The sequence below is a fragment of the Lathyrus oleraceus genome, chromosome 5, assembly GCF_024323335.1.
Source record: "Lathyrus oleraceus cultivar Zhongwan6 chromosome 5, CAAS_Psat_ZW6_1.0, whole genome shotgun sequence".
Lineage (NCBI taxonomy): Eukaryota > Viridiplantae > Streptophyta > Magnoliopsida > Fabales > Fabaceae > Lathyrus > Lathyrus oleraceus.
Genome location: NC_066583.1, coordinates 329,512,970 through 329,538,335, shown reverse-complemented (window position 1 = coordinate 329,538,335; position 25,366 = coordinate 329,512,970). Strand labels below are relative to the sequence as shown.

General features: G+C 36.2%; 1 protein-coding gene and 1 non-coding gene across 2 annotated transcripts; one reads left to right on the top strand and one right to left on the bottom strand.

Moving 5' to 3' along the window:
• Positions 1-334: 334 nt before the first annotated feature.
• On the bottom strand, positions 335-12,336 carry LOC127084398 (nardilysin-like). Its single transcript, XM_051024835.1, has 19 exons — positions 11,662-12,336; positions 11,328-11,403; positions 11,174-11,220; positions 8,798-8,910; positions 8,110-8,183; positions 7,843-7,938; positions 7,622-7,741; positions 6,287-6,520; positions 5,881-6,029; positions 5,413-5,569; positions 5,081-5,233; positions 3,463-3,845; positions 2,618-2,767; positions 2,160-2,342; positions 1,755-1,958; positions 1,530-1,636; positions 1,297-1,450; positions 1,003-1,124; positions 335-731 (listed from the first exon to the last, which is right to left on the bottom strand). Exons 1-19 carry the CDS (start codon positions 12,319-12,321, stop codon positions 488-490), a joined length of 3,426 nt encoding a protein of 1,141 aa, XP_050880792.1. The 5' UTR covers positions 12,322-12,336; the 3' UTR covers positions 335-487.
• A 6,996-nt stretch (positions 12,337-19,332) lies between these two features.
• Positions 19,333-19,439, top strand: LOC127089494 (small nucleolar RNA R71). The gene has a single exon (XR_007791081.1). It is a non-coding gene; the product is annotated as a small nucleolar RNA R71 (small nucleolar RNA).
• Positions 19,440-25,366: the final 5,927 nt, after the last annotated feature.

Below are 25,366 nucleotides of genomic sequence, written 5' to 3'. Positions count from 1 at the left end.
CTTCAAGAATGCCAGGAATGTCTCACTGTTCCATGTGTAGGACGTGATAAAAGTTTATTAAACCTCAAGAAATCATCAACACGGAGGTTACTAGAAGTTGAGCTCTCCGGAGTCGCCTTTAGAAAAATAAAGGCAAACAAATATCAAAGTGGTTTTTCCTATTCACTATGGAAGAGTACAATGGAAAGATTGATCCACAAGAACAACTAGAGGAAGCGATCCAAAGGAAAACACATATTCATGTCATCTATTGGGTTGGGTGATGTAAGACTCTAAACACTTAACCATGAGGTTATAATAAATGTACTAGACTAAGAGAGAGCTCATTCACGAATGGACTACAATAACTTATTGATAAAATGAATGACTAATTCCCAAAAATCAATGTAATTTACAGCAACCAATAACTCTACGAAGCACATTCTGTATAGTTCTCCCCCTCAAACATTTCTTTCATGCAAAAAAATATGTTGTTCAACGTTTAAATTTAACAAAAACTTGAATAAAATTCGGATTGCTTCTTAAAAGCTGCTGGATCTGTTATTACGTGCACAGATTCGGGTGGTGCTTCAGCTTCCTTCATATCTGTGTTGCAACCCCATACCCGAACAAGTAGTCTCCGACATTTGGGAGATGATTGTTTCAAATATGTCTTGTACCACTCAATAACATCAAGTTTGGTTATGTTCTTTAGTTCTTCAGCTTCCTTCTTTGATATATCGAAAATGTACCTGAAAATTTACAACATTTATCATCAAATAAACCACCATTGCACGAACAAAGCATAACAGATACTGCATATTTCATAACAACTATGATTTTGTTTGGATAAACACCTAAATTAAGTGCTTGTTGAATAAGTGCTTATCATATAATGTTTATGTCTAAGAAAAGATATCAACCAGCTGAGCCATGTACTAGGAATACTCACAGGTGGTTATGATACTTTATCAACAAAGTTATTAATAACTTAAACAAAAGTCTATAAAATATGTAAAGTACCTTTTATCAACAATCTGATTCCACAGTCTATTGCTTTCATATGTGAGGGATGGATCTTTCTCCAACAGCTTTGCCATTAAGCCACTTTTATAATTCTCAAAGGATTCGTCATCAAGGTCATCCTGCAATACCAAAACATTTCTTCAAAATACAAGTCTTCATTTAGCGAACATAGATTTTAGCCGAATATTTTAGACATGGAAATCCTAAAACTTGGTCAGAAGTTTCCTTTGGATGATCTAATGTTTATATTGACCTACTTCACGAAAAATGCCTTGAATAAGGAAGACTTACCAACAATTCTTCCAGGTCATTTATGAAGCTTTCAACTCTGCCTTGCAAATAAATTGGGTTGTACTCAGACGACTGAATACAGAAACAAAACCCAAAAACACGGTATGTTACTCTCGGGCTACATTCAACAACATAACCAAGCTGCTCCTTTGTCCTGTATCCAGTTACATATCAAGAATTTCAGCTCCAAGCTAACAAAAAGGCAGGAGATACTTCTAGCATCATATTGTTACCTCAATTGATTAAAAAGTGGCTCCTCAACAATTTCTTCAAAAAGATCGATCAAAGCTTTCAACTTCGTTGATCCCAATCCAAGATCTTCTTCAATTTGAAAATAAAGCTGCATAAATAGCAAAATCAAAACAAGTGGAAAACACTTGTGAGAAATTACTAAAAAACAAGTCTTATATGGAACACATTGATGAAATACAAATAACAACCAATCAAACTGAAATTACCTCGATCACAGAGTTTTTTTCCAACTTGTTCTTCACATTTATATCTCTAACTAAATTGGCACTAGAAGGGAGGCAAATTACACGTTCAGCATGCCTCGACTTGATAGGGAGTGGTTCTACTGGAAAATTCGTCTTAAATATATTGGATATGCTTATCGCTTCTTCTTCTGACAAATTTCCATGGCATAGACCCTCAATATATAACTGTAAGAAGATAAGACAATAATAACTATCCAACAATTTCACAACAATAAATTAAAGACATCTAATCAAATAATAAGTGATAATAAACCCTAATGGACTGATTGACTTATACAAGTTCATCCTAGAAGAATCTGTGTTTACAAAGCAACTAACTGCAAATAATATAAACTAAAATGCCAATATCAAATAATTCATTTAAACCTGTGATCGAAGCTCGGGTATAAATGCCTTCAGATCATCAATTGACAGATCATTTAGATAATGCAGCTTTTCGTCAACATCGTAAAAGCTCTCACACAAAACTTGCAATCTCAAATATGATGAATGGCTTAGAGGTTTCATGTTGGAATTCTTTAAAGTTCTCTCCATGTCTTCTTTTATTACCTATTTAAATAAGTATTGGTCAATCACAACAAAGAATGAAAACGTAAAAATTGAATAAGAAAACATGATAAACATTAATTTTTAAAAAGGAGAAATTCCATTCACGTCCTTATATTTAAATAACACAAACACACCCTATTCTATAAAAGACATTGATCTTCCCTTAATTACACACACCTACCCTCTGTTATACAAAATAGAGGTGTGTATTCATTTTTAAAATAGAAGTTTGTGGGATTTCCCCTTTATGAAATCGACACAAGCATGTCACTCACCTGATACCGATCATCAGTTGGTCTAAAAGATCTAGCAGCTGACAAAATCTTTGATAAAAGAACAGGAAGCTTCTCATTAAAACCATAGACCTTCAGCTCAAGCATATCACCGACATAAGAGACGGAAGTTTCTAACTTGGCAACACTAGCCTGCACGCATAAAGACAGACTCATATATAAAGATATCTAAATATAGAATAGAACCATTAGAACTCCTGCACGATATTTCACACCCTCCACTAACTACATTTAATTAAAATTTCTTAATTGCAAATAATTTTTTTAATTCAAGTCATGTAATATAGAAGAAAGTATTAGTATTCTATAGTTGAGAAATGAAAGAAGATTATAATCTGAAAATACAAAAAAAATGTTTTTCACGTCAGAATGATACAGAGAACTGCATATATAATATTGGTAAGCTTGCTGAGCAAGCTTTACGCAGATTAACTGAATAACAAACTCCTAACAATAAACCGAAGTCTGTTAAATTAGGCAACCAGTTAATGCACGGTGAACCTTCTATAGAGTACAAAATTTTCTAACAAAAAATGCCAATTGTAATTTCAAGGTTGATGATTTAAGAAACAACAATTAAAAGTAGCTAGATAGGAATGTCAATGGCCACAACTGTAATGAGGCTGCTCTCTATTGATCAGCTTATATGGGGTATACATACTTTGATTAAGCAATAACTAATCTAGAAAACTTAAAATAAAATTATACACTTCTACTTTTTTATTAACATCATTTAATCAAACCAAAGAGAAACACTATGGTTGAGAAATCTCCTATCTTTATTTATAGTCCTCTTCCGTTTCTTATGAAAAAGATAATTGACTAACCTGATATATAATTTCATTCAACGCGTCTTTAAGAAGGTGAATGAACAATTCAGACAATACACAATTCTTTGCATTGTCATATCCACCTTTCAAGTTGATTCGGAAATATGTATCTGCTCGAGGAACTCTGAAAGTACTATCCAGCTTATACCAAAATTTTATCAATGCTTCATCAACTATACATCTAGGAACAGTCAAATTTTCAAAATCATCATCACGCGTGTCACTAGCCCGTATAGAAAAGTCACTTGGAATAAACTCATTCTTGGATGGAAGATGTAGAGAGGCATCAATTTCTAGAGGACTTCTCCATAAATCAATCAAATCTTGAGGGATATCTTCTTCAACATAACGTGAACCAAACCAAGGTTCATGTTTGAAATCTGAAAAGAGTAACAACAATTAATTCAATCATCTTTGTGAAAATATAACTTGCAACACTAAAATTTACAACAACAAACCAAATAGTACCCCACTAAGTATGGTCGGCTACATGAAGCTACATGATGAATCAGATGATGCCATATTTCACTATCAAAATTAATTTAATTATAAATTGTTTATCACTAAATCCCTCTTAATGGATTAGTTTTCTTGTTCTCCCTCTAACTACTAGGCTATCCTCCAATGTAACCAAAACAATATTCTACCTTATTTTCTCAAATAGAGGGAGCTACCATAACTTTTTCTCTAATAATGGCATTAACAATTGCGCCTACTGGGACTACTCTTCCATCTAAACATTCTGATCTAACATTCAAAAAGAATTTGTGGTTCAATGGGAGCTTCGCAAACTAGGCATTCACTCATACAGCAAAAACTTTTAAACATTCTGATATAATAGTTTCTTCAAGACAACAGGTATTATATTCATATGCTGTTTGGAAATGCAGGAGAAATGTTGTGACGCGCGTTCAGCATGAAGTTAATAGTTGTGGCTTCGACACAGCCGTGCAGTGACACCGTGAATGATGCTTTCCAAACACACAGTCTCAACAAATAAATCACGGAGTAAAGCCACACAAAAAACCAATTACAGAATCTCTTAGAATTTGGGTTGAACCTAATTCATCCCTACAAAACCGATTTGTAAGGTGAGGATTGCCCCCACTTATAAACACAACACGGGCCATATCTCTAAGCAATGTGGTACTAAATCCACCCCTTCAAACCCAACACAATTAAGGTGTTGGAGGCTGCGACGAAGGCAAGTTAAATGCCGCAATTAGACGACTAGGGGCGGACCGCAATGAAGGCGGAAATTCCAACAGTATCATTACTGAATAAGGATTATTAAAGCATGGGATCGTACATACTAACTTTGACTTTAGTGCCTTACTCGGTGTGTTAATCACTAACCCCAAATTGTAATTTGATAATAGTTAAGATCATGTTAGCTATCCATGTTACGATATGTATGAATAACAAGAGAGGTTTGGAGGGAGACTATCTAGTCATTTGAAGAAAATTGTTCACAATATGGAGGAGCAGATAATTAAAGAAATGCATTTTATTTTGGAATCAAGAAAATTCATCCCAATATTTTCTAATGATGTATACAAATGGAAAAAGGCCTATATGTATTTGCAGATTAGACAAGGTAGAAAAAAGAACTCACCTTCAGACGTAGGAATCAACTTTGAGACAACATCCACCCTCATGTTTTCAGGAACGAAGAAACCGAGAACTTGTTTTATCAACTGCTCATCCCATGTCTTGTACACATAGTCACCATAAATGACATCCTCTATTGGATAGAATTTCAAATTTTCTGCACAATAAAATAATTAGAATAAGTCAACATGGACAATGAAATTGTACAAAATTATACTCCCTCTGGTCCAAACTATATGCCCTTTTAGCCAAAAAAACATTGTCCCATTCTACAAATCACTTCACAATACCAATAAAAAATTATTGATATATCTCTATTATACCCTAATCCCTAACCTGCTAGCTCTGCAGCATAATCATCTTGAGGCTGCTCTTCAGCAAATCTGAATTCCATGTTTCCGATATTTTGAAGTTCCTTAAATATCCATTCTTGTGGAGAATTTTGATGCAACAAATTAAGGTATTGATAGACAGAGCCGATAATATCAAAGATCTGAGAGGTGGAGGAAACAAAAGTTAAGCTATATTGAAGAAAATATATAACATTGAAACGTGAAAGTAAGTATTAATCAAAGAACTACTTTTACAAACAAATGGTCAATAATGCTTCCACTGTTCCACAAATCTCACATTTTCATGAAAAGTTTAAAATCACTAAATATTAACAAAAATGAAACTGAATTGATCTCATCAGATGCAAAAAAAATAACACCACTGCATTGAATTAGACAAGTGATAGCTCAACAAAAACACAAATTTTCTCTCAAATCTGAAGGACCTACGCAAGTTAAGAAAATGTGATACCTTTTCTATACCAGAATCAGTGAGGTGTATGGACATGACAAAGACATAAGCTATTGATGAACGAAAAACTCCATCATCGCCAACACCAGCAGATAGAGATGTAGCCCATCCTTTAGCCTTGAGAAAGGAAAGCAAGCTTCCTCTGCCCTCTAAAAGGTTAATTAAATTGTTGTTAATGAAAGTCAACCATAAAGTGTCCAATCTTAGACTTCTAGATTAATTAAATGATAAAAACATATTTGGTATTACTGCATCAGTCGACATACAATAAAAGATTCATATAAACAAACTTGGTATTACGTTTATCTCATCAGAGGTACATAAAAAATGCATGATGATATATAAATGAAAATATACATTCCCAAGTCACAACTTTCTAAAATTCACTCATAATGAGATATCATACCATGCCCAAGGAGATGAGCCAAATAATCCTCTGGTTTCTTTAGATACTCTTTGTTTAGACAAGGCAGTGTCCACGATAAGTCGAGAATATGAACATCTTTGACAGCTTCTAGCCGATAAATTTTACCAGGTTTCCATATTGGACCTTCCACTATGAACTTTAGGTTTGCTTGGGGACCCCTTTTAACAGCACCAAATAGCTCCACAACCCAACTCTCAAGCACATCCAGAGACTCTGCATTATTTTTAGCATATCATTAAAATCAAACCATCATATGTTTGTTTTGATCCTACAAGAGCCATTAGAATAAACCCTCTGTTTCTGACTACTGAATAGGCCAAATTAATTGCATAACATTACAATATGATGCTAACCAGAAAAAACAATTTTGTAACAAGGCTGATCCAGAAAAAACAAATATAACAAGAAAACCATATATGCTAACAATTTTGGACTTCTCCCGAGTAAAAATTTGAGATTGCTGCATGAAACATTTTATTGTTTTTACAATTCTCCCCATGCAAACCAGGACACAGGACTCGAAGTAAGATAAGTTTTTAGGCTAGCGAAGCGAGATATGCATATTAGATTAAGTGTCTTCTGAAGGTTTATTGCATTTCCTATATATTTTAATTATAATAACAACATTTAAAATTTACAAATTGAAGTCTCAAGTCCTAATTCTTTTAGGGAAAGGATTTTCAATTATTATGATTATTTTTGTTTTATTATGTTGTACTATATATCAATACATGAAAACTTTAGATGCTAAAGGAGACAGCTACTCAGAATTTTATTGATTTTAGATTAGTATTTTCTACACACAGGTAGCTTATTATTGTGAAACACAAAACTGTTGAGTTGAGACTCCCCATTTTCACCATCAGGGTTTGAGAAATGAGCATTCATCTACATTAGATTACAACAAAAATATTACCTTCGGCAATTAACTCCAAATTCTTAAGACTACTGTATTAATTTATCCACAGCTAATAAATCAAGTGTTCCAAACATGTATATCATGTTTGACTTATAGGCAGTGTTGTCGATGGTGGATGACAGTCCATGGCAGAGAGCCAAAATCCTGCCATACCGGCCACTTTCAAGTTTCAACATCGTTATAGCGGATTATGGCGAAAAAACCCGCAATATCGGCCAGTAATTACCATTTCGGTGAGTCCAAAATTCGCCATGTATATCCGCTATAGCGCCGCCATGGCCGATTTTGATAACACTGCTTATAGGGGAAACACCAAGCACCTGATTGCTTGGAACATTTATGACTAAAAATACTTGGTAAACTTCCTTATAAAAGATAATGAAATAGAGGTTTACCTCCACCAATAACAACAAGCTTCATCAATCCACCATGGTAATAATTCTTGTATAATTTCAATATTTGGGCCCGCAGATCAATACCCTTTTCCATTGCATCAACCAGGCTCTTTTTATTCCCTTCAAGTGCAAAAAAATTTAATAAATAGCATTTTCATTATTCAAAATAATCTAAATAACTAATTGATCAATAAATGAATATGTAACATAATATAACATACCCCAAAAGAATTTATTCAAAGGGTGATTAGGTGTAGAAGTATGGCACTGAAGTTGTTGAAGACGGCAAGCATCACTTTGTAAAACCTGGTTAAATTCTATGTTCAGTTTTGTACACCATATGGTATACAATTATAGAATAAAACATAACTCATTAGCAAACTGGCAGAAATGCACATCGGAGCATTTACAGAAGAAAAAAAATCTCAAAAAGAAAGGCTAAAATGGAAATCCATAGCATAGGATTAGAAATTTAAAATAATAAATACCTGAATCTACTGCTTGTACTTCTCGCTCCATGGCGTCCGCTTTCACAAGAGGAGATATAAAAAACTGAGAAAATCTACCCAAAAAAAAAGAAATCAATAAACATTTAAGCAAAAATCTAGCACATCAGTGTGGAAAAGTGTGCCCAATATTTTCCAGTCTCAACTACACATTGTAAAACTGAACCATTTCATTCATCACAGGAAGATTGAGTGCAAAATCTAACCAATCAAAAGTATTGATAAACAAAATATTAATATGTCACAACTTCACAAAAGCTCTCAAAATTTCCAAAAGATAATTTACCCAAGACATTAAGACTGTTAAAATTAAACTAATTCATATATAGAACCAAGGTGACTGGATTGATAATCTATATTATAAAGGTCTAATATTTCAACAAATCCTGAGATGACTAAAATAACAGATAATAGAGGATCAAATGTACAAGATGATAATCATAAGGTATTGTATTCTAAAGCGTACTAATTTTGTTTCATGCTTTTTATGCTTTACAACAATTGCGACCTGTAATCTAATAAATATTAAAACAGAATGAAGTATACTTCTATAAATATGCAGTAGCTAAAATTCATTATACATACAACGCATTTTATATCCACGCATCACCATACAGTGTAAAATTAAATGACAATTGAATGTTGTCAGACAAAGCATAGCAAAATTTACCTTTTCAAAGCACCCTTTAGAAACTCACGCTTCACTTCAAAATGGTAGCATGTATATTCAGTTTCTGTGTAGGCATTTGAAGAGCCACCATGCTTTGACAAATAGCTATCATACTAACAATATAAAGAGTCCGAATATCAGATTGCTAGGCCAAACAAACAAAGAAATTATGTCATACAAACAAAGAAATTAACCCACCTTTTTTTCCCAATCAATTGTAAGGTTCTATAAATATTAAATAAGGATAGGAAAACCAGTTGGGTTATAAGAGTAAGCTGAGTTGACCGAACCACAAAAATTTGCATCCGATGGGTAGAAGGAATTGAAGAATCACTTTGATTAGTATAACTACATTATAAAAAATAATGCAAGAACATTACCTAAATGTATCATTTATTCTAAGTTGAAGCTTAAAAATACCCTTGAGGGCATGTGGCATTCAGTTCAGGGATGTAATGCCAAGATTGATACCAGTTATAAAATCTTAAATAACAGGAAATATGTAATGTTTTTTCTAGCAAAATTTTATTGACCAGAAACAGGAAAATTCATGAATTTGAATTTAGGCAAGTGATGAAGGGAAAGGCAATAAGAGTTGTGGTTATGCAAAATCAGCATCAATTGTATCCCATATCATATATCTTATAACAGTAGATTTTTTATGTTCAGATTCTTAGAATTTTGGTTGATCCTAACTCAACCTTACAAAACCGGCTTATAAGGTGATAGGTCCCCACACTTATGAACATGTTTTCAAGTCATATCTCATTCGAAGTGAGACTCTTAACACACACTCTCACGCTCATCACTATTGGGGTTAGTGCGTGGATATAAATGGCAGGTGATTTAATAATAGAAACCTAATAGCAGGTGGCCCAACGGATCTTAGATAGGCTCTGATACCATCTTAAAATTTAGGTTGGGCCTAACTCAATCTTACAAAACCGGCTCGTAAGGTGAAGATTGCCCTCAATTATTCTTAGAATTTGGATTGGTCTAACTCAATTCTACAAAACCGACTTTAAAATTGGTTTGTAAGGTGAGGATTGCCCTCACTTATAAACACAATACAGGTCATATCTCTAAGCAATGTGGGACTAAATTCACTCCTTCGACCCAACACAATGAAGGTGTTGGAGGGCTGCAATTAAGGCAAGCCAAATGTCGCTATAAAGGCGACTAGGGGCGGACTGCAATGAAGACGGAAATTCCAACAAACACCCTCACGCTGCGGGAAGCCCAACAGTGGATCTAGGATAGGCTCTGATACCATCTTAGAATTTGAATTGGGCCTAATTCAATCCTACAAAACCGGCTTTAAAACCGGCTTGTAAGGTGAGGATTGTCCCCACTTATAAACACAACACAGGCTATATCTCTGAGCAATGTTGGACTAAATTCACCCCTTCAAACCCACACAACAAAGGTGTTGGGGGCTGCAATTAAGGCAAGTCAAATGTCGCAATTAAGGCGACTAGGGACGGACCGCAATGATTGCGGAAATTCCAACAATTATAAATATATTTTCAAGCCATATCTCATTCAATGTGAGACTCTTAACACATATTATCATGTGTTTGTAGACGATTCCATTAAACTAAAATAAGTTAGATGTTTGTAGCCATTTAGTCATTTAAATTTTTTTAAACAAAGTAGACCTTTAAGTCGGTTTGTGAATGTATCCGTCGATAGCCTTCTAACCACATTCTGTTACAAAAGACAGCTTATGTATCCACTAAAGACCGGATGTGGCACAAATGTTGCGTTTAACACATCCTACAGATGTAATTGTTTTCTAAAGTTAGAGTTCATCAAATCAGGGTAAATTTGTGAGAGAGATGGGGCGAATTTAGAAAAATCCAAAGAGGGAAAGTCAAGGGTATGTATTTACTCATTGTTCAATTGTTGTGATTTTCTTGGAGCCTGTGGCGAACATGAAAACATATTGTGGTTCACAATCTAAGGCTAGTTAAGGCTTATTTCTACTTCAATGTTGTTTTTTATGCATGTGATGGTTAAAACACTAACGACGTAAATATTTAAAGCCTAAAAGGACTAATTTGGAATTAAATAAACCTGATTTGTTACAAACACCTAACTTAAAGGACCGCAGTATGCATTTGACCTATTCTATATAAGCTAATTCCTCACAATACAAAAAGGTTTTGTTCATTTTCAAACAGTGTTGCAAATATCAGCACTATAGCACTTTATCATAGCAGAATTTCAAACAAACCGCTTTTGTTTTACAATATGTGATTTAGAACAAAGTGTCGTCAAATAGAAGCTACTGACAAATCACTATTTTCTACAATCCCCAACTTACAACACTGTTTTCAAAGGGTCATAAACAAAAAACGACATAGCCAAACACACCTCATTTTCATCTGGAAATTCATCACTCCCCATGAACAGCATGTGTTCTGCAAAACAGTTGCAAGGAATTCATAATTGAACATATTTACACTAATCATACCTTGATAAATTAACAAAAAATATACTTGTGCTTGAATGAGATAAATATCAAAACCTAAAAAATGAGCTAGCCCTTGTGCTTCATTTGGGTCAGAGAAGCTGCCAATTCCTACACACATAGCTGCCGCGGCCTGCAAACAAAACAAAACACATGAATATATTCACAATAAAAACAAGCATATCAACAAACCGAATTGCTCATACTGGTTCTCAAATCTCTCCCTGTATTAGCAAATTTTCACACACAAACCTAAACTCCATACCCTAACACCATTCCTACCATTACCCATGCAGCCACTATAGCATGATTTTTTTTAAAACATACTAAAATCAAAATAGGTATTCATCAAAAATGCAGAACACTACACAAAACAACAATAAAAAACTACCTTTTTGCTCTGATTTGAAGCACCCTTGCCCCTTTCTTTTCCTTCTTCGTCTAATTGAACTTCATCCTCTTCTTCGTCCTCCTCATCATCTTCTTCATCATCATCATCGTCATCATCATCGTCATCATCATCGTCATCATCATCGTCATCATCATCGTCATCATCTTCTTCTTCCTCCTCTTCATCTTCTTCATCCACTGAAACAGGTTTGCGAGGACCTTCCGCGTAAATCTCAGGATCGTGAACAATCAAAGCTTGAAGCCCATTTCTCAGATGAATGAGTCGGTATAAACGACTGTCGTTCGGAGACTTGTGAACGATGTAGTCTGATGATGATAGAGTGACAGGTGCAGAGGCAATGGCGGCGGCGGCAGCGGCGGCGACGAAAGCATCCTTCAATCCCATAGTTTCTTTGCTCGAAAAGCGGAGAAGCGAAGGCGTGTGTTTACTAGTGACGCTAGGAACAAAGGTTTTCTTCTTAGCCTTGGTTTTTTGAAGTCTAAATAAGTGCTTTTTTTGTGATGCGGCTTTTGATTCTAGTTTAAAGCGAAGAATAGAAGAGGAGCCACCTATAGTAAGGGCACTCATATCTTTTGGTAATGACCAAGAGAAGGGCAATCTAGTGTCTAAACTCATGCCCGGCCCATGACTCAAAACCATCTTCAAATTAGTTTAAAAATACTTCAATGTATTGTAATTCAGGGTGCTCTTCTCACCCTTAGAGAAGTGATGAAGAGCCACATTTTTAAAACTCAAAATTGTCATTCTCAAATTTGAAAATATACTCATTCATATCCATTCTATTTTGTCAAAAATTATTTAGGAAATATATCTCCATACATATGAAAGGATGAGTTTGTATGGGCACTTCTATAATAACCTTACACGTATTTTGAACTCATGTATTCATTTCACAACTTAGATAATAATACGGAAGTATACTTCCATAATAACTTTTAGACGATAGGTTTGTTATAAATCATGTGTGACCCATAAGTCAACCATCTAGAGTATAAGATATATCATCCAAGATACGTGCATGTGGTTGATTATCGTGCAGTGTGTAGAGTATGCAGTCAAGAAACACTTGGAACGAATCGATAGCCTGATTTCCTCTGAGCGGGACGAATGTGCAAGCACGTGGCAAATCCTCAAAGTAATCTTCGTCATATGACCGATCGAAGATGCATGGAAAGTGTGAGAGGATTCATGCCTGAATATGGTTCGGATAAAATATTAGTAACGGTGTAGCAAAAGTGTTATGAAATATCATAAACTGCATGCAGCTTGTTGTCATGTGTTAGTCTTCAAAAGATAAGCTTAACTTAACTTCGAGTATAGATAAACCATATAAGCAGGGGCCCAGTTGTACTCGTGAATACGCTCGAAGTCAATGAAGTATCTAAGATAAATTGCATCGACATAAAAGCACTTTTGACCACAAATATGGATGTATTAACCAAATACATGAGGTATGACCTCAATGCATATGCTTTATGATGCAAAACATGTGCATCATCATCATCGGCCTCTACTGTCGCAACCATGGGATTTCTGTATAACTCGTCCATAAATGTAAATCTAGCATGACACCCTCTAGTGTTATCTATCTCTTTTTGGACATCATCTAGATCAGCTCTCAAATAGGTCACCATCATGTCTAGTGCATCAGGTCTGGTGATTATAGAGTAGTCTAATAATCTTCCCCTAAACGAAAGATGTAGCAGAGATGACACATCATTCAGTGTGACTGACATCTCACCAATCAAAAGATGAAAAGATGATGTTTTTGAGTGTCATCTCTCCATAAAAGCTGATGATATATCATGGTTAATAATAGTATAACCAGTCATGCATAAATCTTGCAGCCCAGATAGTTGCATGACATCATGAAACCATTGTTCTTCAGGCTGTTGCAGCTTTGTAATCTTCTTACCATGGTTAATGCATTTTAAAGCATTATGGTACTGCAAAAAAATACATCATCGTCGACAAGTTCAAATATTATAACACATATGTTTGAAAGTGTAATACACACTAGTAACACATTTAGAATAATAATCAGTGGTATTAATAATTGGTATTGGATACATCAACGTAAAAATCTGGAAAAGGACCAGATTAAAAAATTTGGCAATACATCTCGAATGAAAAGAAATAGAATAATGATCGAGCAGTGTCTTTAGCACCGCGAAAAAGAACTCCATTTGTCTTCTGTGTCAATTCCCAACTGTGAGTCTCATCCAAGCACCTGCATACCTGGAACATATTATAACAATGTGGGGTGAGATACTAATCTCAATGGATTCCCGATCTAAACCACCAAGTCTATCACTACCTTTCTACCCAGGTCAAGGTCTACCTGAAATATCCATCAAGATATTTCACTCTCATTCTGAATGAATGAGTACTGACTAAATACCTCACGATCATCTCATTTAAACCATTTACTTGGTCAAGACGTGTTGATTCACACAATAATATAATATACATATCCTATCACGATTCACCTACTGCTAATGGAATAGTCACTTATCAAGCTGATAGATGTGTAGTGATTTTACTTAAACCCTAACTTGGGCATTCAAGTGTTGTGATTCACTATGGTTCCATCAAATTAAACAAAGTGTCTACAATTGTATAACTCATATATAACTCACATGGTTATGACCACTCAAGTCCCTCCCATTAGCATAGTATATGGATTTGGTTTATCATACTGCCACCCATTGGAGCTAAGTCGTGCATTGTCCCCTACGTATGAGGAATATGTCGGGAGTGTATCCATCTCTTGTAGTTCCTAGGCCATGGACTTCATAAATAGTACTCGACTGTCAAGCATGGAGTATGGATCTAAACCACCAAGTCTCTTACTACCCTTATACCCGAGTCAAGGTCTACTATAAATATCCATCAAAGTATCTCACTCTCATCTTGCACGAATGAATATTGGCTAAATACCTTACGATCATCTCATTCAAACCATCTACTTAGTCACACCTGTTGATTTGCACAATAATATAATATACATATCCTATCATGATTCACCTGTCGTTAATGGAATAGTCACTTATCATGCCGATAGATATGTAGTGATTTTACTTAAGCCCTAAATTGGGCATTCGAGTGTTGTGATTCACTATGGTTCCATCAAATCAAACAAAGTGCCTGCAACCATATAACTCATATATCCTTCACATGGCCATGACCACTCAAGGCCCTCCCATAAGCATGATATTGGGATTTTGTATGTCATATTACCATCCATATGAGCTAAGTCGTGCATAGTCCCCTACATATGAGGAATATGTCGAGAGAGTGTGTTTATCTCATGTAGTTCATAGGTCATGGACTTCGTAAATAGTACTCGATTGTCAAGCATAGTATGCGGATCATCGACTGTCCTACTCTATGCCATGAGAACTCTGGTTTGTGTTTCACGAGCATACTGTCAAAGTTATATGTCGAGACTAGGATTGTTAGAAATCTCACACCTAACTGAATGGATAAGTCACGTATCATGTGCTCAATAAAGATATTGTAGCATATTATACCTCAGGTAACACTCACAAGGGGTTCAACTCTGAGCCCATGTACATAAGTGAACCAATAAGGATATTACTGCACTATATATGTTTCATAACACTCACATGGGTCTCCATCTCTAAGGACATGTACATAAGTGAACCAATAGAGATATTGCAACACTATATACATATGGTAACACTCACATGAGGGTCCAACTCTAAGGTATATACATAAGTAAACCACCTCACATCATATATGGTCATCCACTCATATCTTAACGGGGGCGAAGTCATATAACTGGGCAGGTCTCCTCAAGGTCGTCACCGTGTAAGCCCTTCCAGCCTCACTCCTTATGAATATAATAAAAATATAGGACCGAAACATGTTTAGGATTTGCTTATACTGAATGTGATTAATCCAGGTTTGCTTTGCGACATTCCTAACATCTCATAAACATAATCTCTCTGAATATGTTACTAACCTGTGATACTAGCCAACTGGGTGTTCCATCCCGTAGGATGATATTCATGCATCCTTAGCCAACATTAAGTTCATACATATCTTGGTAATTAGAATTCAAACCTACCATTACCAACTATCTCAAATCAAACAAATTAAAAAAGCATTGTGCCCTTCATAATGCATTACTAACCGTTAACAAACGCTTGGCCTCATTCCTAATTGTATGGCTCACCCTCAATCTCTTATCATTTAGTATAGTCTTAAGTCTACATCATCAAACATTATGTATCCTTACAATTCACTTGGCTAAGTAAAACATTCCCAAAAGTCCTCAATCAATACCTACTTCTTAAAATTACAATGATTTGTAGGAGTATCAAAAGGACGTGAAAACTTCACTATGTTATAGCTTTTTGCATTAGCTTTCTAACGTATATGGTCTCACCTAAATCATATTTTCTAAGCTTGAGATACGCTCTTTTCAATTTTTCCTAACTTCTTTTCAGACTTGTAATCGATTACATACTAGATGTAATCAATTACAACTCATACAAAACTCAAAATTTTACATTTTCAACACCTGTAATTGATTAAAAACTAGTTGTAATAGATTACGACTTCAACCAAAAGCCCCAAGCCCCATAATTTATATGTTTTTCCCTTCATTTCTTCCGCCTAAAACCATACTTTATCATCCCATTATAACCCTAACTCTCATGCAAGTACAGTAGGCACTAAAAATTAAGATTATACACATCAATCCATCATTTAATCATCAATTTTAACAAATAACCTAATTGATTTAACAAGCAACTGACGATCTCATGATATAGGCATTAAAAGAGAAATCATTGCTCAGGGGAGGGGAAACCCACCTCTTAATAGAAAAATGGAGATAATGAACTTGAATGATGAATCTTATTCCTTTTTCCAACCACATGCAAGTCCAAAACCAACTCTTTGTCATGGCCCTTCTCAATTCAATGATGACTTTACTCTTTTGAATGCTTAATCATGAAATTGAGAATATAATGGTGGTTAAAGATGCGAGATTGAGCTAGAAAGGATGAAGATAGGTTGGAGAACTTACCATTTATGAGTATATAGGGTGGAGAGTATGGAATTCCTTTGTTTCTCTTAAAAGTATGGCTTGATAATGGAAGAATATGATGATAATGATGACGGTGATGATGATGATGTCCTTGAGAGATCTTTTTCCTTGGTCTCTCTTTTCCCTTCTTTCTCATGTGAGTTTTTTTCTTTTCCAAGCGATGAAAATTTTTGAATTCCTCTTAGAGAAGCAAATATATACATAGGTCTTGCCAAATACTTTTAAAATACCATAATTCCCTTAACTTTATTTGTGAATTCTCCATTATTCCTTTCATGCTTTAATGAGATGATTTAAGATTTAAACATTATTCTTGTTGCATTGAGTCTCCATTTGACTTAATAGGCCATTCAATACCAATGGGAATTTACCAAAATGCCTTTTTAGGTACTACATGCACAGGGCTCACCCACTTACTATCCGAGATCTGGTAGATTATACCTGCCTCAAGTAACTTAAGAACTTCCTTCTTAACAACATCACTCATTATAGGGTTTATTCTTCTCTGATGCTCCCTAGAGGGTTTTGAATCTTCTTCTAACGAAATTCGATGCATGCATACGAATGGGCTTATACCTTTCAGGTCATAGATATTATATCCTAAGGCTGAGGGATGTCTTTGTAAAACGTCTAAAAGTTGGTTCGTCTCCTCTTGGCTCAAGGTAGCACTGACTATAACTGGGTGGTTCATCTTTTCATTGAGGAACTCATATCTCAGGTTCTTAGGCAGTTCCTTAAGTTCTAAGGTTGGTTTCTCAGGGCATGACATAGGATCTGAAGTAAGGGATAAACATTCGTAAAGGTTATCATCGATGTAAGGTTCTTTAAAGTCATCATCTTCCTATATGGGGGTTGATGGTAACTTAATAATTTATTTTTGTTCTAATTCTCTAACATATTCATCAATGATATCTAAGGCATAACACGAGTCTCCTATCATAGGTGCCATGAGAAATTTCGAAAGTATAAATTCTATTTTCTCGTCACCTACCTCAAATGTCAACTTTCCTTTCTTGACATCTATTATGGCTCCTGCAGTCGATAAGAATGGTCTACCTAGAAGAATTGGTATATCATTGTCCTCTTTGATGTCCATGACAACAAAATCAGTAGGGATAAATAGTTGACCTATCCTAACAGGAACATCTTCTAAAATGCCTATCGGATATTTGACAGATCTATCGGCTAGCTGAAGTGACATCTTAGTGGGTTGTAATTCTCCTAAGTTTAATCTCTCACAAACTGCTAGAGGCATTAAGCTCACACTAGCTCCTAAGTCTAGAAAAGCTTTTTCGATGACATGATTACCCAAAAGGCAAGGAATGGAGAAATTTCTAGGATCTTTATCTTTCTTTGCTAATTTGTCCTTGGAAATAGCATTACATTCCAAAGGCTTCGGATCATCAAGTCTACGTTTGTTGGTAAGGATGTCTTTGAGAAACTTTGCATAAGAAGGTATTTGGGTGATGGCTTCTGTGAAAGGGATTTCTAGATGAAGTTTTTCTATAACTTTAATAAATTTTTGATACTGTTTATTGATCTGGGTTTGTTTGAGTCTTTGTGGATATGGTATAGGTGGTTTATATGGCGGGGGTGGTACGTAAATTTTATCTTTAGGTTCTTCTCCTTTCTCTCGACCTTTCTGGTTTTCAGATTCCTCTGGTTCCTTTACTTTGTCTGGGGGTTTGGTACATTCCTTAGAAGTTTCGGGTTCACTCAATCTTGGGATTGGTGGCTCATCATAAGCGTTCCCACTTCGTAGGGTAATGGCATTGGCTTGTCCTCTCGGATTTTGTTGAGGTTGTCCAGGGAATTGTCCTCCAGGTGTAGTCTGAGGGGCTTGGTTTAAAGCTACCTGAGAGATCTGGGTTTCAAGCATCTTGGTATGAGTAACTATTTGGTCAACCTTGGTTCCTAACTGAGTAATCAATTCTTTAACATGAATGTTTTGGTTCATGAACTCCTTGTTTTGTTGGGTTTAAGCGGTGATAAAATTTTCCATAATTTTCTCAAGGCTCGGCTTTGGTGGTACAGGTTGCATAGGTTGATTTGATCTAGGGGCTTGATAACTAGGTCTCGGAGGTGCATTATTTTGAATAGGGTTATTGTTTTTATAGGAGAAGTTCGGGTGATTCCTCCATCAAGGATTATAGGTATTCGAATATGGGTTCCCTTGGGTGTAGTTCACTTGCTCAGAGTGGGTTTCGTTCAATAGACTGCATTCTGCGGATTGGTGTCCTTGGGTTCCACATATCTCACAATCCGACGAAACTGCGGCTGCAGTATTCGGGTTCGTGTACATATGCTCGACTTTAAGGGCTAATGCGTCCATTTTAGCTTGCATCATGTCTATAGAGCTTAGTTCATGCACTCCTCCTTGGGCTTCCTTCTTCTCAACTGTCGCTCGTTCGACTCCCCATGATTGATGGTTTTGAGCCATGTCTTCGATGAAGGCACTAGCTTCAGGGTAAGGTTTGTTCATCAGAGCACCGCCTGCGGCAGCGTCGATGGTCATCTTTGTGTTGTAATGAAGTCCATTATAGAAGGTTTGAATGATTAACCAATTTTCTAAACCATGATGTGGGCATGCTCGTAACAACTCTTTATATCTCTCCCAAGCTTTGAACAGCGATTCTCCATGGTTTTGGGTAAATCTAGTTATATGGTTTCGACGAACGGCGGTCTTACTCGGGGGAAAATATCTAGCAAGAAAAACTCTTCTAAGGTTATCCCAAGTCGTAATGGAATTGGGTGGAAGGGAATCTAACCATGATAGGGCTTTATCTCTGAGGGAAAAGGGAAATAATCTTAAACGTATTGCCTCAGGAGAAGCTCCATTGGTTTTAAAAGTATCTGCTAATTGAAGAAATATTTTTAAATGTTGGTTAGGGTTCTCGGTAGCGAGACCCGCAAATTGTCTCTGTTGCACTAGTTGTAACAGGGATGGTTTAAGTTCAAAATTATTGGCTGGGATGATTGAGTTTACTATACTAGAACTAGGTTCTTCATTAGATGGTTGAGCGAAATCCTTAAGAGGTCTTTGGTTTTGATCTTCAGCCATAGCTCTCTTAATTCTATGAAAGAATAAACGTGCCCGAGCGTAACGTTCAGGTTCCACCAGAGGGTAACTAAGCTTAAACTTCCGGTGCCGCGAGTTCTTCGCATCGAACGGCGGGAAATAACCTAAGTCTAAACGATATAACAACAGGAAAATGAAATTTGACGAAATTGTTCCCCGGCAACGGCCCCAAAAACTCGATGCATGCTTTTCGCAAGTATACGAACGCGTCAGAGTAATATAAAAGATTATCGAATCCACAGAGACCAAGTGTCAATCTATCGTTATCTGTTGTTATGGTGTTTATCAAAGGCAGTCAAAATAGGTGTTTTTTTAGTGTGCAATGAAAAGTAAAGTATTGAAATAGAATATAATTAATAAAGGTAGGGTCGAATGTAATTCACGTAATCAATTAATAATCCAAGTACTTGCTAATAGAATTACTTATGGGCAGTGTTTCCTACTTTGAAAAGAACTAATTTAACAGGAATTGTCGCTTTCGCGTATTCAGAACCGAGTTGTACTCCCTAATCAAACCCTCTTATTGTCACTTATAAAAAGGCGCGCATTGCGTTAGAGTAGTAAACCTATTTTTAAGAAATATAGTATCTTGACTAAGTTGAAAAGTATTATAACCTGGACTTCTTAACCAAAAGAGGTTCTTACGAACCAGACTCTAAACTTATAAACGCGTCCGAAAATAGTTTTAAAATCTCTTTTCTTCTTAATGTTAAAATCTCATAATGAACTAAACAAAGCGCTTTCGCTGTTTTTGAAATAGTTAAAAACAATTAAGTTTAAAAAGACGTTGGACGGCTTTCGATCTTACCCAACGGAATTGAAGTGCGGGAAAACTTAATTTGAAAGTTAAAATAGCCCTCAAGTGTTTCTACGAACAATTGTACGAATTATCGGTTCAATTACGATCCTTACATTCTAGCCTTATAAATTTAGCTAGACATGGTAAAGTAAAAGTGCATTAAAATAAATAAAAGTAGTGCGAGTGCGGAAAGTAAATAAAAGTAGTGCGAGTGCGGAAAGTAAATAATTTAAAGCGAGTGCGGGAAATAAATAAAGTAAAAGCGAGTGCGGGAAATAAATAAAGTAAAAGCGAGTGCGGGAAATAAATAAAGTAAAGACAAGAAATAAAAACCTGCTCCAATCGGAGGGTTGAGTAAATTGCAATGTAGAAAAGAAAATGGCGGCAGGATTAACTTCCTTCCAAAGTGCTCCAAACTCGATTACAGACTCTATCACAAACTTCATTACACAATTGTGGTAACACTCCAATGCGAAGCGATTACCACTATAAAATACTGAATATATGCCTAAGTGAAACAGAGTTGCTTCTGAGTTTGCCTATGCTCTAAGTTTGGATCTTCGTCTGCTCTAAGTTTGGATGGTTGTAAAAGTGAATTCGCGTTTCTATTTATAGGCAAGTAAAAAGATGGAAATGACTTGGATGCCCTTCACTTGAAAATAGGAGGGAACCGTTTTTCCTCTTGTGGCGCCCGCCACAAGGCCATGGCGCCTGCCACAAGCACAATATGGGGCGCCTTAGTGGAAGTAGTGGGAAAACGTGGGAGTTGATGGAAGTTGAATTTGACACGTCATGGCTTGGTCTGTGGCGCCCGCCATTGGGTAGGCCATAAGAGCAAAAAGCTGAATTTTAGGGTTTTTGGCTCTTTTTCGCTCCTTTTCTCGATCGGGGCTCCGATTAAAGTAAAAACATGAAAACAAAGGAAAATATAACAATAACACAACAAAATGATAATAAAACAACTAGAATGCATGTGAAATCGGAGTCGAAAATACGTAAATTTTAGTGTGATCAGCCGCCGTTTTCTCCGGTGAGACCTCCAATTCGGGTGAGAATTGCAGACATGGCAAACTCAACCAAATGGAGCGATCTATACATCAATCGAAAGAGGAAGTGATGTACGTCACTCTTATACCATGCACTTCCACTCTAGATCCCTATAAATGGAGAAATCAGAGCTGGAAGTATGATGGTGTTCATCATGAACTTCATGTTTTCGCAAAATTGAAAGCACAAATCAAATGCCTCTATTGAGAGGACTTCAGCCAGACCAAGGAACTCAAGAAATAAGCAAAGATTAAAGAGTTTTGAAGAGAAAAAGTTATGTTATCCACCTTTGAAATGCAGGTCTTGAGAGCACGATTCCTCACAACCAAAGCTTGCAATGAGATTTAGTGATGAAGAGGAAGCAGGGCTGAGGAATTATAGGTCTGAAAATCAACCAAGGTAGTTGAAATTCAGATCTGAATTTTTTAGAGAAAAGTAGAAATTCCTTTAGTGATGGCTAGGGAGAGATTTGTGCAGCATAACAGGTTGAATCAGGGTGAAGAATAGTGAAGCTGAGCACACTTATTTATAGCAAATGGCAAGGCAAGCAAGGTGAATTCTCATAGGCATGGGATTTGAACCCTTCATGCATGGGCCTGTACAGGCGCGTGCAAAGCCCAAAAAGTGATGCAAATGAATGCTGAACACCAACCAAGTTCAATTGGACGTGTAATTTGAATGGCAATTGCTTGTGTATCAAGATTTCATGTGCATTCCATAATTTGACCTAAACATTCATCTCTTCGAAATTCCCAATTGGAAAGTCCAAACATGATCATGTGAGTAATGGTTGGAAAGGTCTTGATGTAAGGAACAATTTTTATGTTGGGAAAAAATCCATTTGAAGTGTGGAAATTTATGAAATTTGGGTTTAAAGTGTAATGTGCAAAACATGTCAATGCAAGGTTTCTAAATTTGGCCAATGTTCAAGCCCTTAGGTTTTGATGATCAAGCTTCAAATGAAAACACTTCCAACATAAATGTTGTAGATATTTTCAAGACAATCAAAATGGACATAAATTTTGCATCATTTGGATTTTTGATGAAAGAGTTATGGGCACTTGAAGTTGGACTTTTTTGCCTTTCAATGCATTTGGTCCAAAAGGACCTATAATGTATTGCATTATCACATGTATTTCCTTTGAGATTTTGAAATTTTGTTCAATATAAAATTTTAAGTAGACATCTTAAGCTTTCCAATTCGTTTGATCCCACCTCAAAATCATAAAAAATTAATGAGTTATGTCCTTGGGAAGTTGACCTAAAATTAGGGTTTCAATCAAAATGACCTATAATGTATTGGAATGACAGATGGTCTTCCAAGCTTCAAATAAATTTTTTATGAACATGAAAGTTGTTCATATTGTCCTTAAGAACATTTTTTATTTTGTAATCATCTCCATTTTACCAACACATGAAAAGTTAGGTCTCAGTGCATTTCAAAATAGTTAGATGAATTGACTGGTCAACTTCTCAAGTCCATGACTCATATCTTGATAAATTTATGATTGAGGCCACTCAAATAAGTTCAAATATGCATTAAATAACTTACCTTTATTGTATTTGACCATGGGTTGAGGTTGCTTCATGAGCAAGGCATTGTTGATGATCAGATGAATTAGGGTTTCCTTGGGAAACAAGCCTCAAACCCATTGACTTGCTTTGATCAAAATGATGAATTGAGATACTTGGGAGGCATATTTGATGGATGAGAGCTTTGGGAAACCATTACCATGCTTGCTTTCATCTTCCCTTGACCTTACCATTGCACAGATGATCTCCTAGAAGCTCTTGACCTTGTGATTGCTCAAGCTACAAACAAAAGATGTTAGTGACATATTTTTGTGCTTTTGGTTAGTGAACAAAATAAGAAAAGCAATGATATACAATTCAAGCATGCTTGGTGATCTCAAACCACTCTCAAGAAGTCCCACCCCAAGGGCAAAGGGAACCAAGATGCTAAGGATCCTTGAGGCAATGCAAATGCAATGTTATGATGCCATGAGGGATCTTAGGGGCAAAATTGGGGTCTTACACCTTCACATTGTCCTCGGAACCCAAGTTTACTAGCTCAATCTGCTCTTCAAATGGCTGAATAATCTTCTCATCTTGCTCAAGAAGACGAGACAATTCATCACTTACTTCTACATCACTTTCCTCCTCGGCCTCAAACACAGGGAATTCAAAATTTGGAGAAGGAGGAGGATCATTGTATTTAACGAGGTTAGGAACCAACCTGCATAATGATTTGATATTTTGATTTTAGATAAGTGAATTTGTGACCAAATATTATGCAGATGGACAATTATATTGTTTATTTATGTTTTTTGTGATTACCATTTTCAGGATAAAGCAAAAAGTAAAAACAAAACATCAAAGATGTGGATGAATAGAATTAATTTTATTGATGATCAATTTAAAATGCCCAAACAATGTTCACTTCTCCCTTAGGCATAGGAGAAAGATTTTAAAATATAAAAAGCAATTACTTAGATTAATGCAAAATAACAAGAATATCAACAGCAATCCAATTGTTGCATGTTTGTCCACGCGTCACAAAGTTAGTGCAATTTTCCTCTTCATTGTCCTCTAGCACAACAACTAAGTGTTATTCATTCCCATGAATGAACCCTCCACTACGGAAGTTGAGTTGCATCTCTTCAGATCTAACGGTTGACGAGCCCTTATGGAACCCCAAACCAGTTCTTCCCTTGTTGTCAGCGACCTCTACCACACGCCCTCACTGATCAACATGACCTTCTTCCACAATCTTCTGAGCATCTTTTAGAGAGGACATAAGTGCCCCAACTCTCTTCTTAGCAGCAATAGATAAGGCTTGGAATGGAGTTCTAACCTCATCCTCAACTTCTACATACGAGAAAGGTGACAGATGGCTGACCAACAACACTTTCTCTCCTCCCACAATCACCAACTTGCTATTCTTGACAAATTTGAGCTTCTGGTGCAGAATGGAAGTAATAGCTCCTGCTTCATGAATCCACGACCTTCCCAACAAACAGCTGTAGGCTGGATGGATAGCCATTACCCGGAAAGTAATTTGAAAATCACTCGGACCTATCTTGACTGGAAGGTCCACTTCTCCAATGACCGTCTTGCGCGAGCCATCAAAGACTTTGACAATTACTCCATTATACCTCATGGGAACTCCTTGATATGATAACTTTGACAATGTTGACTTTGGAAGCACATTGAGTGATGACCCAATGTCAACTAGCACGTTTGACAAAGCATCTTCCTTACAATTGATCGAAATATGCAAAGCCAGATTGTGATTTCTTCCCTGCTCAGGGAGCTCTTCATCGCAAAAGCTCAAATTGTTGCACGAAGTGATGTTAGCTACAATATGATCAAATTGAGCCACAGTAACATCCTTCTCCACGTACGCTTGTTCAAGAACTCTCTGGAGTGCTTCTCTGTGCGCTTCAGAATTCAAAAGCAGAGACAACACGGAAATCTTTGAGGGAGTCTAGAGCAACTGCTCCACCATGTTGAATTCACTCCTTTTGATCAGTCGGAGCACCTCATCATCATCACTATTATCTTTCAAATTGCTGGATTCACCAGACTTATCTCTTGAACAACCAACAGGATCTACACTAGGCACCTCCGTCTTCTTACCAACAATCAATTCTTCTATATTCTCCGGGAACACCGGTCC

Coding starts and splice junctions, on each gene's coding strand:
- LOC127084398 (XM_051024835.1), bottom strand. CDS start 12,321: ATGGTTTTGAGTCATGGGCCGGGCATGAGTTTAGACACTAGATTGCCC. Junction 8,184..8,797: donor CTAAAGGGTGCTTTGAAAAG/GTAAATTTTGCT, acceptor TTTTTTGGGTAG/ATTTTCTCAGTTTTTTATAT. Junction 7,939..8,109: donor AGTACAAGCAGTAGATTCAG/GTATTTATTATT, acceptor AACTGAACATAG/AATTTAACCAGGTTTTACAA.